This window comes from Onthophagus taurus, chromosome 1, assembly GCF_036711975.1.
Source record: "Onthophagus taurus isolate NC chromosome 1, IU_Otau_3.0, whole genome shotgun sequence".
Taxonomy (NCBI): domain Eukaryota; kingdom Metazoa; phylum Arthropoda; class Insecta; order Coleoptera; family Scarabaeidae; genus Onthophagus; species Onthophagus taurus.
Window position 1 is genome coordinate 19,867,222 of NC_091966.1, and position 12,132 is coordinate 19,879,353.

At 30.2% G+C, this 12,132-nt stretch overlaps 3 protein-coding genes across 3 annotated transcripts; 2 read left to right on the forward strand and 1 right to left on the reverse strand.

Moving 5' to 3' along the window:
- Positions 1–1,981: 1,981 nt before the first annotated feature.
- LOC111421309 (Actin-related protein 2/3 complex, subunit 1A) lies at positions 1,982–3,442 on the reverse strand. Its single transcript, XM_071198211.1, has 2 exons — positions 3,208–3,442; positions 1,982–3,151 (listed from the first exon to the last, which is right to left on the reverse strand). Exons 1-2 carry the CDS (start codon positions 3,278–3,280, stop codon positions 2,085–2,087), a joined length of 1,140 nt encoding a protein of 379 aa, XP_071054312.1. The 5' UTR covers positions 3,281–3,442; the 3' UTR covers positions 1,982–2,084.
- A 348-nt stretch (positions 3,443–3,790) lies between these two features.
- Positions 3,791–5,261, forward strand: LOC111421311 (2-(3-amino-3-carboxypropyl)histidine synthase subunit 1-like). The gene has a single exon (XM_023054451.2). The coding sequence runs from the start codon at positions 3,883–3,885 to the stop codon at positions 5,116–5,118; it is 1,236 nt and encodes a 411-aa protein (XP_022910219.2). The 5' UTR covers positions 3,791–3,882; the 3' UTR covers positions 5,119–5,261.
- Positions 5,262–9,338: 4,077 nt separating this feature from the next.
- On the forward strand, positions 9,339–10,395 carry LOC111421308 (2-(3-amino-3-carboxypropyl)histidine synthase subunit 1-like). The gene is made up of 2 exons (XM_023054448.2): positions 9,339–9,402; positions 9,726–10,395. The coding sequence occupies exons 1-2, from the start codon at positions 9,339–9,341 to the stop codon at positions 10,298–10,300; spliced, it is 639 nt and encodes a 212-aa protein (XP_022910216.2). The 3' UTR covers positions 10,301–10,395.
- The last annotated feature ends 1,737 nt before the right edge of the window (positions 10,396–12,132 follow it).

Consider the following 12,132-nt stretch of genomic DNA (forward strand, 5'->3'; position numbering starts at 1 on the left):
TTAACGGCAGAATTTGGTGAACCTAATTTAGAACACGAAAATTTCAATGATGAAGTTACTAGTGAAGTTTTAGTAAGCAAAGAGGAAACAGTTTCAAATGGAGATATTTTATTGTTAGATATTATTAATGTTACGCAACTACCTACAGTTTTAGACAATACTACTGAATACCCTGCTAAAGAAAATTATGTAGCCAAACCCTTACTTCCTCTTTCTGAAGTACCTGCATCGATAGATAATACTACAAAAAATAAAAACGCTAATGAAGAAGAGTATTTTGATAAAACTTGTGCGACAAATTCTGAAGACGACGATGTCAAGCAAAAGGTTTCTAATAGTGATAAAAATTATGACAATATCGTTGAAGCAAACGAAAATGTTCTGCCTGCTTCCGATCAAGGTACGAACATTGAAAGACCTGAAAATATTTTAAGCATTAAAACTAGAAACAAAAGAAAAATATCTTCGGAATGGAAAGGCAATGTAAACAAGGACAGGCGTTTAAGAGGATTGCCTTATTTAGGCAAGAAAAAGCATGGACAAAATTGGGAGTATAATATTCATAAACCGGGTAAATTTTTAGGAAACCCCTGCAACTGTTCTCTCAGTAAGAAAAAATGTGCAATTCTCTGTATCACATAAGAATTTATAAGCGTATGTTCCTTGGAATTATAGGTTTAAAGGAAACAATGGTGCTGATGTGGATTAAAGGTAGTAAAAAAATTCGGGTGTGTTTCAATTTTTTCAATCTCCTCCCAAACTAAAGAACCATTACTGCAGAAGTTCGTCGCAAAAGATTTATTTAGAACCAATATGGCAATCCAAAGCAAAATTAAATAAGTATTTTAAAGATAAGTATTACGTAGAAAAACAACTAAAATGTTCATCCATTTTTACATTTTCAAAAATATACGAAGAACTAAATTTATCTTTATACGCTCCTAAAAAAGATCTATGCGATGTATGTGAGACTTATAAAACAGGCAATTTGTATGAACAAGAATATCTTAATCATCAAAATTAAAGCAAGAAGTACGCGATGAAAAAGGAAGAGACAACGCTTCCACTGGTTTAGAAGTGAATGTTTACGCAATGGACTTCCAATCTGTTTTACTGATTGGAAGTCCTAAATCTAATGTATCGGCCATGTAGTATAAAACAAAATTGATTGTGCACAACTTCACTTTGTATAAATGAAAGACTCGGGAAGGTTTTTGTTTTTTGTGGAATGAAAGTGAAGGTAACTTAACATCTAATGAGTTTTCTAGTATGTTGTCCTACTTTGTGAAAACACACGTATCATACCAGAATCATTTACGTGAATTAATCTTTTATAGTGATGGCTGTACAAGCCAAAATCGAAATTCTACTTTAGCCAATCCTTTTTTAAATCTAAGTATAACTCACAATATAACAATAACCCAAAAATATTTGTGTAAGGGTCATACACAAATGGAGCATTCCACCATTCAGCGAAAGATACGAAATTGTAAAGTTAATGTTCCTGCTGATTATGTTTATCATTGTACAAAAGCCAGACAAAAACTTGCACCTTATGAAGTGAAATATTTTGTTCATATTTTTTTTAAAAAGTTTGATGGTTTAAAGTTTTATAATTCGATTCGTTCAGGCAGAGTTGTCGGCGATCCCACAGTTGACATTATATACCTCTTTCTGGTCTTGGAATAACCCTCACTTGTGGTAAGTATTAAAGTTTCATATTTGCCTTATAACAGAAAAAACGTGTTTGGGACTGATTTTCTGTATAAGGTTTTACTGTACTGTTATTTTTACCTTTAATAATATTTTAACATGAATTTTCTTTCATGATTGAAAGACATAGCCTTTAATCATGAAAGAAAAAAGATCTATTAACTTTTAATTCCAAATTACTGCGTTGTAGACATAGGGGACTTTGTTCAAAATAATTGTCAGATGTTTTTGTTAAACTTCATCAAATAAGCAAAGTCAAAGAACAAAATAGATATTAATAATAATTTATTACAAGACGTTTACTTTAAATGACAAGATAAATGTTACATAACCATAAAGTTTATAAAAAAAATTTGTCAATTTCATTTTTCTTAATAAATTTTTAAACCTTGCATTGCTTGTTCCAATTGAACCAAATTCCAAATAACCAATTGCCCATCCATTCCAGACGTACTAAAACTTTTAACATTACCTTTCTCACCCGAATACACACAAATACTGCTTATAGCGTTTTGATGAACCGAATCCAAATTGGTATCATTAATTTCACTCCTCGAGTGTTTATCTAAAGATTGAAACTTTCGCATTGCACTCAAACCACCGGTTTCTTTCTTCATTGAAGCGTCCAATTTTGCATTAAAGCTTAATTGACCCCCATCGGAATTAATAGAATATAAAATTGGAATGCAACTGTGGCCGGCTGCTACGATTGAATTATTGGTCACCCAAATGCAACTAAGAAACGGTAAAAATTCGGTTCGTAGTTTAAAAACGGCGTTGTTACCGTTTCCTTTTGTGGCATCAGCTATATTAATTGTTGAATCATGGGAAACCCAACATATTTTATTTCCATCACTTGAAAATGAAACGCTGTGTACCCAACCTCCTCCTGATGGTGAATTAACAAATTCCGCCATTAAGTGACCAAGAGGCATTTTAACACCCCATGGTGTAGGTTCGGGGGTTTTTTCAATATCTTTTATATAAGCAGAGAAAACGCGAACTTTAAAGTCAGCGGAACCAGCGACTAATAAAACATTGTTTGGATGCCAATCAATTGCGGTTATTGTAGATCTAATTGGTTTCTTTATGTGTTTAGAAACCCACCAATCATTTTCAGATTCAAAATAACAAACAGATATTAATCTAGCTCCTGATCCAACAGCAAATTTGTTTTCATTCGGTGACCATTTCACGCACGTCGCAGCTCTATTAATACGCAATAAAACTAAAGTCGGTTTCCATTTTCCATCTTCTCCTTGCGTCCAAACGTACGCGTTTCGATCAACAGCACAAGTAACGATTCTATTGGTATTTGGACCCCAATCGATACCCATTACACGTAAATCATGCTGGTTTAAAACATCTATGAGTTTCCATTCGGATCCATTGCGTTTATAAATATGTACTTCGTGATTATTAGGGCTTAAAGCTATTTCTAAGGGGGATTATGAGATTTATTAAAAACGATGAAGGAAAAAGTTGTTTACTTACGAGTCTTATCCTTATTCCAGGCATGGCAAGTTATTGGGACCTCTATATTACTAAATTTATGTACCTCAGACATTGTTAATGCGTTTTTTGGTTAAATTAAAGTTGAAATAACAGAAATTCGTGGACTCTGGGCAGTCAACACGAATTTTTGAAGAGCTTGAAGGAAGTAAAAGGCGGATCTGTTTAATTTTAGTGCAGATTACTCATTTATCGGCTGATAATTTTATTTGACATTGACAGGAAACGCCACACCTCAAGAATAATTTTTATTTTTAAATTTATTATTTAAACTTAGATTAACATTATTTCGCATCAAATCCACGTATTTTTTAAATTTATTTATCTCAATAAAAAAAATCTAAATTAAATTTTATTAATTAAACGAAATAAATTTTTGAATTTACAACTTAGAAATGTAATAAAAAGTGGTTAATTTCAAAACATCGTTTTCTTGAAAATCATTTTCTTATTTATGTTTAAAAATCAATCTTAAAACGATAATTAAAAGTATAAAGGCGAATTTTAAGTTTTTCTTATAAAACTAACTTCACGCTTAATAAATTGGTAAAATTCAAAAAAAGCCCGCGTATTACGTGCACAACAACATCACACTTATGGTGCACGTGTAATAATTTCTCAATGTCTCAAAGAATTTTTATTTAAATCTAACTTAAAATGGACGAAAGCAAGCCAATAGTGATAAAAGCGAAGCCCGTTAGAAGAGTAATAAGGGCAACAAGATCAAATAAAATTCCCGACGCAATTATAAACGATAAAAAACTTCAAGCAGCTATTGAAGTGTTACCAAATAATTATAATTTTGAAATACCAAAAACGATTTGGAGAATACAAGAAACTAAAGCAAAAACGGTCGCGTTACAAATGCCCGAAGGCTTATTAATGTACTCAACAACTCTCTGTGATATAATTAGTGAATTTACTGAAGCTGATGTTATAATAATGGGTGATGTTACATACGGAGCGTGTTGTGTAGATGATTTAACAGCAAAAAGTTTAAATGTAGACTTATTAGTACATTACGGACATAGTTGTTTAATCCCAAACGACCCTAGTAATAATTTTAAAGTGCTTTATGTATTTGTTGATATTAAAATTGATCCACTCCATTTTATTGATACGATTAAATTAAATTTTAACTCCTTAGATATTAAAATCGGATTAGTTAGCACCATACAATTTGTAACTACATTACAAGCCGTTTCGAACGAATTACAAAAATTGGGTTATAAAGTTGTTGTTCCACAATTTAAACCGTTATCACCTGGAGAAATATTAGGTTGTACAGCACCTTTTATTGAAAATGTGGATGTTTTGGTTTATTTGGGAGATGGTAGGTTTCATTTAGAAGCCGCTATGATTGCAAATCCTAAATTAAAAGCTTACAAATATGACCCTTACTCGAAAGAGTTTACTAAAGAATATTATGAAGATGATGAAATGAAATTGAACCGTTACAAAGCAATTCAAGAAGCTAAAAATTGTAAAAAATTTGGTGTTATTATGGGTACTTTGGGTAGACAAGGAAATCCTAAAGTTGTTGATTTTATAAAAAAGAGAATTGAGTATCATAAAAAAGAATGTATGGTGATATTATTATCAGAAATATTTCCAAATAAATTAAATCTTTTTAATGAAATTGAAGCTTTCGTACAAATTGCTTGTCCAAGATTGTCCATTGATTGGGGAAATGCTTTTCGTAGACCTTTATTGAATCCTTATGAACTAGCGGTTGCTTTGGGTGATACAAAGTGGTGTGTAGAAAAAGAAAATGATGCTTATCCCATGGATTTTTATGCTAATGATAGTTTGGGAATGTGGACACCTAATTTTAAGCCAAAAAACGATTGTATGAATACCGATAAATGTTGTGGAAAATGTACTAAGGGATAATTTTTTTTATCTAGTGAATTAAGTACTTACATTAATTAAGTTTTTTGTAATTTATTTTTTATGTAAATAACATGGAATTAAATTTAAAATATTAAAATTTTTTATTTATTATTAGATCGAAAATAAATTTCTTTTGATCTGTAGTGATCTGTATGATTTGTGTCTTGACATGTAATTTTTGAAAGGGCTTAAATTATAAGTTTTTGCTAAAATAAAAATTAAAATAAAGAATTGCACGTTTTGTAATTGATAGTTTATTATATTTTCGTTCTATCGGTTTCGACTCAACTTAGAGTCATCTTCAGGAACACGTCACAATTTGAATTAAAACCATGGTACTATTATTGAACATTTGTTCGTGATTAAAAAGCAGTAAGGATATCAAGAACTTAATAATTGAAATGTATTAATGTCAAGACGGCTTGACATTCACGATCCGGACAACCATCTTGTCCGGATGTTATAATTACGCAATTATTAAGTTCTTGATATCCTTACTGCTTTTTTAATCACGAACAAATGTTCAATAATAGTACCATGGTTTTAATTCAAATTGTGACGTGTTCCTGAAGATGAGTCTAAGTTGAGTCGAAACCGGTAGAACGAAAATATAATAAACTATCCATTACAAAAAGTGCAATTCTTTATTTTAATACGAATAATGGAAACAAATAATAATTACACTAAAATAAAAATAATTTAAATCTTGTCTTTTTTTCACTGAAATCTAAATGATTTAAGTTTTAAGCCTTTATAAGCACTTTAAGAATTTAAATTTTAAACTCACCTTCCTTTTTTATCTACTGGTTCATCCTATCATATTTACTAGTGGTGGAACGGATATCCGGCCATTTTTTAAAATCCGGCCGGATAGTTACCAAATATCCGGCTTTGGCCGGATATTAGAAACCTATTATCTCTTAACTCGTTATGACAGTGTCAGTGTTCTTCCTTACGTCGATTAAATATAAATGGGACATTACATGGCGATCCTGCCAACCGTTCCAATCAAGAAAGGTGGAAGTTTAAAAATAGTAAAAATTGATTAATCGGGAAAATGGAATTAGTAAACCAGTCCGTCTTTGGTCGGATATTAAAAATTTATTACTTAGTACGCCATCATTCACAGGAATTAGTATCTCTTTTAGGTGTTGAACACTGCAGATAATAATCACGTTCAATCCCAATAGGGACTTATCTCCCTAAAATACGCTCGAGCTTGATTTTAAATCAGGATAATTTTATTTTTAATTCACTCAAGTTTTGTTACCCTTTGGAAATAACTCGAAATCAAAAACTTTCGTGTAAAAATAAAATTATCCGATTAAAAGTCAAGCTCTCGTGTATTTACCCCCGATAATTTGCAAAATTCGCTATAAAATTGAATTCTTGAAGGATCCTTGTGGAAATATCACCAATTATTAATTAAAGTATCCTCTTCTTAATGCAACAAGCCGTTTTGAAAAATCGCTTTTAATTCTTGAGAAATAAATTTTTGATATGATCGAAAATTTTTTTGAATTTTGCAATTTTCGCTGATAAAGTTTTAAAAATTCATATAAAATCCATTTCTTGGAATATGAGTATGAAAATTTCCCAAAGTGTTAATAAGAGTGTCCTCTTTCCAATGAACTAACAGGTTTTGAAAAATAACTTTTAGTTTTTGAAAAAACAATATTTGAAGTTTTGATAAAATTTTCGATGTTGCAATTTTCATCGAGAATTATCAAAATTCGCTATAAAATTAATTTCATGAAGGATCCTTGTGGAAATATCACCAATTATTAATTAAAGTATTCTCTTTTTAATGCAACAAGCCGTTTTGAAAAATCGCTTTTAATTTTTGAGAAATAAATTTTTGAAATGATCGACAACTTCCTCAAATTTTGCAATTGTCGCCCATTAAGTTTTAAAAATTCTTATTAAATCCACTTCTTGGAATATGAGTATAAAAATTTCCCAAAGTGTTAATAAAAATGTCCTCTTTAAAATGAACCAACATGTTTTGAAAAATAACTTTTAGTTTTGAGAAAACAATATTTAATGTTTTATATTCTAGTAAATCCATAATCATTTATGTGTATGATTTAAAATGAGGTAAAAGTTAAAAGAGCTCTTTCTCAGTTTTCTAATAAATATACTTAGTACCGGTTTCGATAATTACTTATCATCATCAGCTAAATAGTCAAATAAAAATAAAAGTCACAATATAAAATGATTTAAAAACTAAAATAACGAGAAATAAAGATGTAAAGTGGACGACACTGAACTAGAAAACTGAGAAAGAGCTCTTTTAATTTTTACCTCATTTTAAATTTAATGTTTTGATAAAATTTTCGATGTTGCAATTTTCATCGATAATTTTCAAAATTCGGTATAAAATTAATTTCTTGAAGGATCCTTGTGGAAATATCACCAATTATTTATTAAAGTATTCTCTTTTTAATGCAACAAGCCGTTTTGAAAAATCGCTTTTAGTTTTTGAGAAATAAATTTTTGGAATGATCGACTATTTTTTAGAATTTTGCAATTTTCGCCGATTAAGTTTTAAAAATTCGTATAAAGTCCACTTCTTGGAATATGAGTATGAAAATTTCCCAAAGTATTAATAAGAGTGTCCTCTTTCCAATGAACCAACATGTTTTGAAAAATAACGTTTAGTTTTTGAGAAAACAATATTTAAAGTTTTGATAAAATGTTCGATGTTGCAATTTTCATCGATAATTTTCAAAATTCGCTATAAAATTAATTTCTTGAAGGATCCTTATGGAAATGTCACCAATTATTAATGAAAGTATCCTCTTTTTAATGCAACAAGCAGTTTTGAAAAATCGCTTTCAGTTCTTGAGAAATAAATATTTGAAATGATCGACAGTTAATTTTCGCCGATTAAGTTTTAAAAATTCGTATAAAATCCACTTCTTGGAATATGAGTATGAAAATTTCCCAAAGTGTTAATAAGAGTGTCCTCTTTCCAATGAACCAACACGTTTTGAAAAACAACTTTTAATTTTTGAGAAAACAATATTTGAAGTTTTGATAAAATTTTGGATGTTGCAATTTTCAACGATAATTTTCAAAATTCGCTATAAAATTAATTTCTTGAAGGATCCTTATGGAAATGTCACCAATTATTAATTAAAGTATCATCTTTTTAGAGTTCTTTCGTTAGTTAAATCAGCATCAAAAAAGTTCATTTTGTATCTTTGATCCAAATAAGTTGACATATCTTATTAGCGTTCTTATTAATTTCATTTTTATTCAAATATCGCAATAATGTGGTATTATAGGATATCACTTCAGAAATGCACCAGAAATTATAACCATAATGGCCGGATAGATATGCCGGTTAACCGGATATCCGGCCGAAGGGGATGCCGAATATCCGGTATCCGGCTATACGCAAAATCACTATCCGTTCCATCACTAATATTTACCTACCTGCTTATAATAATATCACATCTTTTCAATGAAGAAAATATGAAATAAAAAATCATTTCATTTAACTCCTTTATTAATATTTTAAGTTTTAATACAGATTTTAAATTGAGCTTCCAGGTACATTGGTACCTACATGGTTGACTTATTCGATACTGCTGTGAGTCTTCATCTTATTAAAGTTAGGAATGTTACATGGGAAATACTTAGGGCATTTCTCAAACAAGATTCTAAATGAGTATCTGTGAATGCCTTTCGGTATTTAGATTTTATTATTTTAATTTGTGAAAATGCAGTTTCACATAAATATTTTGAACCACAACATGAGTACAAATTCTCAACACATTTTCGAAAATTTGTATACTTGTCTTCCGGTAAATATTTCCAAAAATTTTCGTCAGATGCCCTTGCTTTAACATGGATATCGTTTTGCAGTGTTATGATTTCTGATTCTAACTTATGTACATACATCCATTTCGAACAACTCAGACAGTTTCTCTGCTACTTTTTCTATACAGTGGAACCTCGCTTAACGAGTACCTCTCATAACGAGTAACTCGCTTAACGGTTGATATTGCGCATAACGAGTGACACGCATAGGGGAAGTCCCTTATTCTCGTCACTCGGTTGTGCGTTGAAACTTTCGTCGTTAGTGCTTACCTGTGTGTTTACCACTCATTACTTTAATGTGTTAGTGACGTTTTTGTTTAGATATTCGGCATTGTATAAGGTTTAATAATTATTCATAACATCCCCGACAAATAGGCCACAAGAAACCAACTATGTATAAAAGAAGAAAAATAACCCTAGAAACGAAACAGGAAATCATTAAAAAGAGTGAACAAGGTGTGAATGTGTTCTCTTGAGATTTTTGTTTCGCTTGTTTTTTTGTTGTTTCAAAGATTTAAATTATAATTTTGATTTGTTATTCAAAATGATTTTAATCATTATTCTGTGATTTTGAGTCGTTTATTTACATACTTAAATACAATTCATTTCAAAACTGATTTAAATCATAAATCTTAAGTCAACTTTAAAAAAAATTATTTAAAAATGACTTAAGTAAAAACAGGACTTAAATATTCAATAAGTTGACAGCTCTGCCGATTAATATTGCTTTTAATCTACATTCATATCTCATTCTCCATTCGCTTGGTACAGAGCATAAGTATATACCGATGATGGTAGGTTTCATTTAGAAGCCGCTATGATTGCAAATCCGAAATTAAAAGCTTACAAATATGACTCTTATTCGAAAGAGTTTACTAAAGAATATTATGAAGATGATGAAATGAAATTGAACCGTTACAAAGCAATTCAAGAAGCTAAAAATTGTAAAAAATTTGGTGTTATTATGGGTACTTTGGGTAGACAAGGAAATCCTAAAGTTGTTGATTTTATAAAAAGGAGAATTGAGTATCATAAAAAAGAATGTATGGTGATATTATTATCAGAAATATTTCCAAATAAATTAAATCTTTTTAATGAAATTGAAGCTTTCGTACAAATTGCTTGTCCAAGATTGTCCATTGATTGGGGAAATGCTTTTCGTAGACCTTTATTGAATCCTTATGAACTAGCGGTTGCTTTGGGTGATACAAAGTGGTGTGTGGAAAAAGAAAATGATGCCTATCCCATGGATTTTTATGCTAATGATAGTTTAGGAATGTGGACACCTAATTATAAACCAAAAAACGATTGTATGAATACCGATAAATGTTGTGGAAAATGTACTAAGGGATAATTTTTTTTTATCTAGTGAATTAAGTACTTAATTAAGTTTTTTTTAATTTATTTTTTATGTAAATAACATGGATTTAAATTTAAAATATTAAAATTTTTGATTTATTATTAGATCGAAAATAAATTTCTTGATCTGTAGTGATCTGTATGATTTGTGTCTTGACAAGTAATTTTTGAAAGGGCTTAAATTATTAGTTTTTACTAAAATAAAAATGATTTAAATCTTGTCTTTTTTTTCACAGTTTTAAGCCTTTATAAGCACTTTAAGAATTTAAATTTTAAATCATTTCAAGCATTTTTATTGGTGTCCACTAATTTTTGACCAAGATCGACTTTTTATATAAATGTCTTGCCAAGATCGACCGAAGAGTTTAAAATCATTTTTTACATTTTAAAACTCACCTTCCTTTTTTACCTACTGGCTCGTCCTATCATATTTACTAGTGGTAGACTGGATATCCTGCCATTTTTTAAAATCTGGCGGAATAGTTGCCAAACATCAAGTTCAACCCCAATAGGACTTTTTTCATTGAATACAACTTTATATCAGGTTTGTCATTAGCAACCTCATTGTAACAATCCCAATACGATATATAAAATCTCTTGTTGCAGTTTCGTCTAGTTTTCTTCTCTACGGTTTTAATTCATCATCACATTTAACAAGTATCTTTTTAATCTTTTTAATGCAACAAGCCGTTTTGAAAAATCACTTTTAGTTTTTGAGAAATAAATTTTTGGAATAATCGACAAGAAAGAGAGAGAGAGAGAAGATATTTATTTCAGTAAATGTACAATTAAATATTGAAACATATCATACTAGTATATTAAAAAACAAGTTTCGTAAGACACGCTTGAAATGCACGAATTCAAGTTGAAACACGAGTGGCGAAGCCACGAGTTTTTTAATGGATGAGTGCTTTAAGTCTTACGAAACGTGTTTTTTATGCTATTTTTTGTAATTCGCGTTTTTATATTTTTTTTTTAACAAAAATAAAATAAATTTTAACAATGTAGGGAAATAGGTATGTAGCAGTTGGTAACACTTGAAAATAGAAATTGAATTGATTGAAAATTAGAAATTGTCAAAACAAAATGTATTCACCTGAAAAAAATGTTTCATGTACACCTCGCAAAATAAGACAAATTGCTCAGTGTTCAATGTCCTCATCATTGTGGACTTTGTATTCGATCTAAGAACGTGTTTAAACATCCATAGACAAAAATTGTCACATTGACAACTAGAAAAATTAATGACCCAATGTCACCAACTTGAACTGGTTCCATAAAATGTTACTAAAATCTCATTACAGCATCGGATGCTGTAAGGAGTCTCATTACAGCATCCGTTTGAGTACTGTTAGAGCTTTCATTACCGTCGCGAATTACAAAAAATAAATTATATAACACTCATTACCCATGGTACTGAAACGGGCTGCCGACCGTGGTCCTCCTGCCCATGTAAAAATCGCTGATCATTGTTAAATTCGTTGATGGATTTAAAATGTATTTTCTTGTATGACTTTTGTGCTAGGACAGATAAGCGTTCAATGATTGGCATAATTTGTGCTTTCTCATACAGGGATTTATTTGAGGGATTGTACAGGGTGGGCAAATTTGGGTGTTATTATAGGCTATCTCAGAAACTATAAGAAATACGAAAAAAGTAGGTGCCATGTCCCGGTCTCTTTTTTCGAGGCTAATTCAATCCCACAAACATCAAACCTCTATCTTCTTTTGTTTTTAAGTTATAGCCAAAAAGTAAAATTTTCGTGGTTTCAAAAAATGCTCATATTTCGTTTATTTTTTATTTTTAAATTATAGGAATGGGGTTGA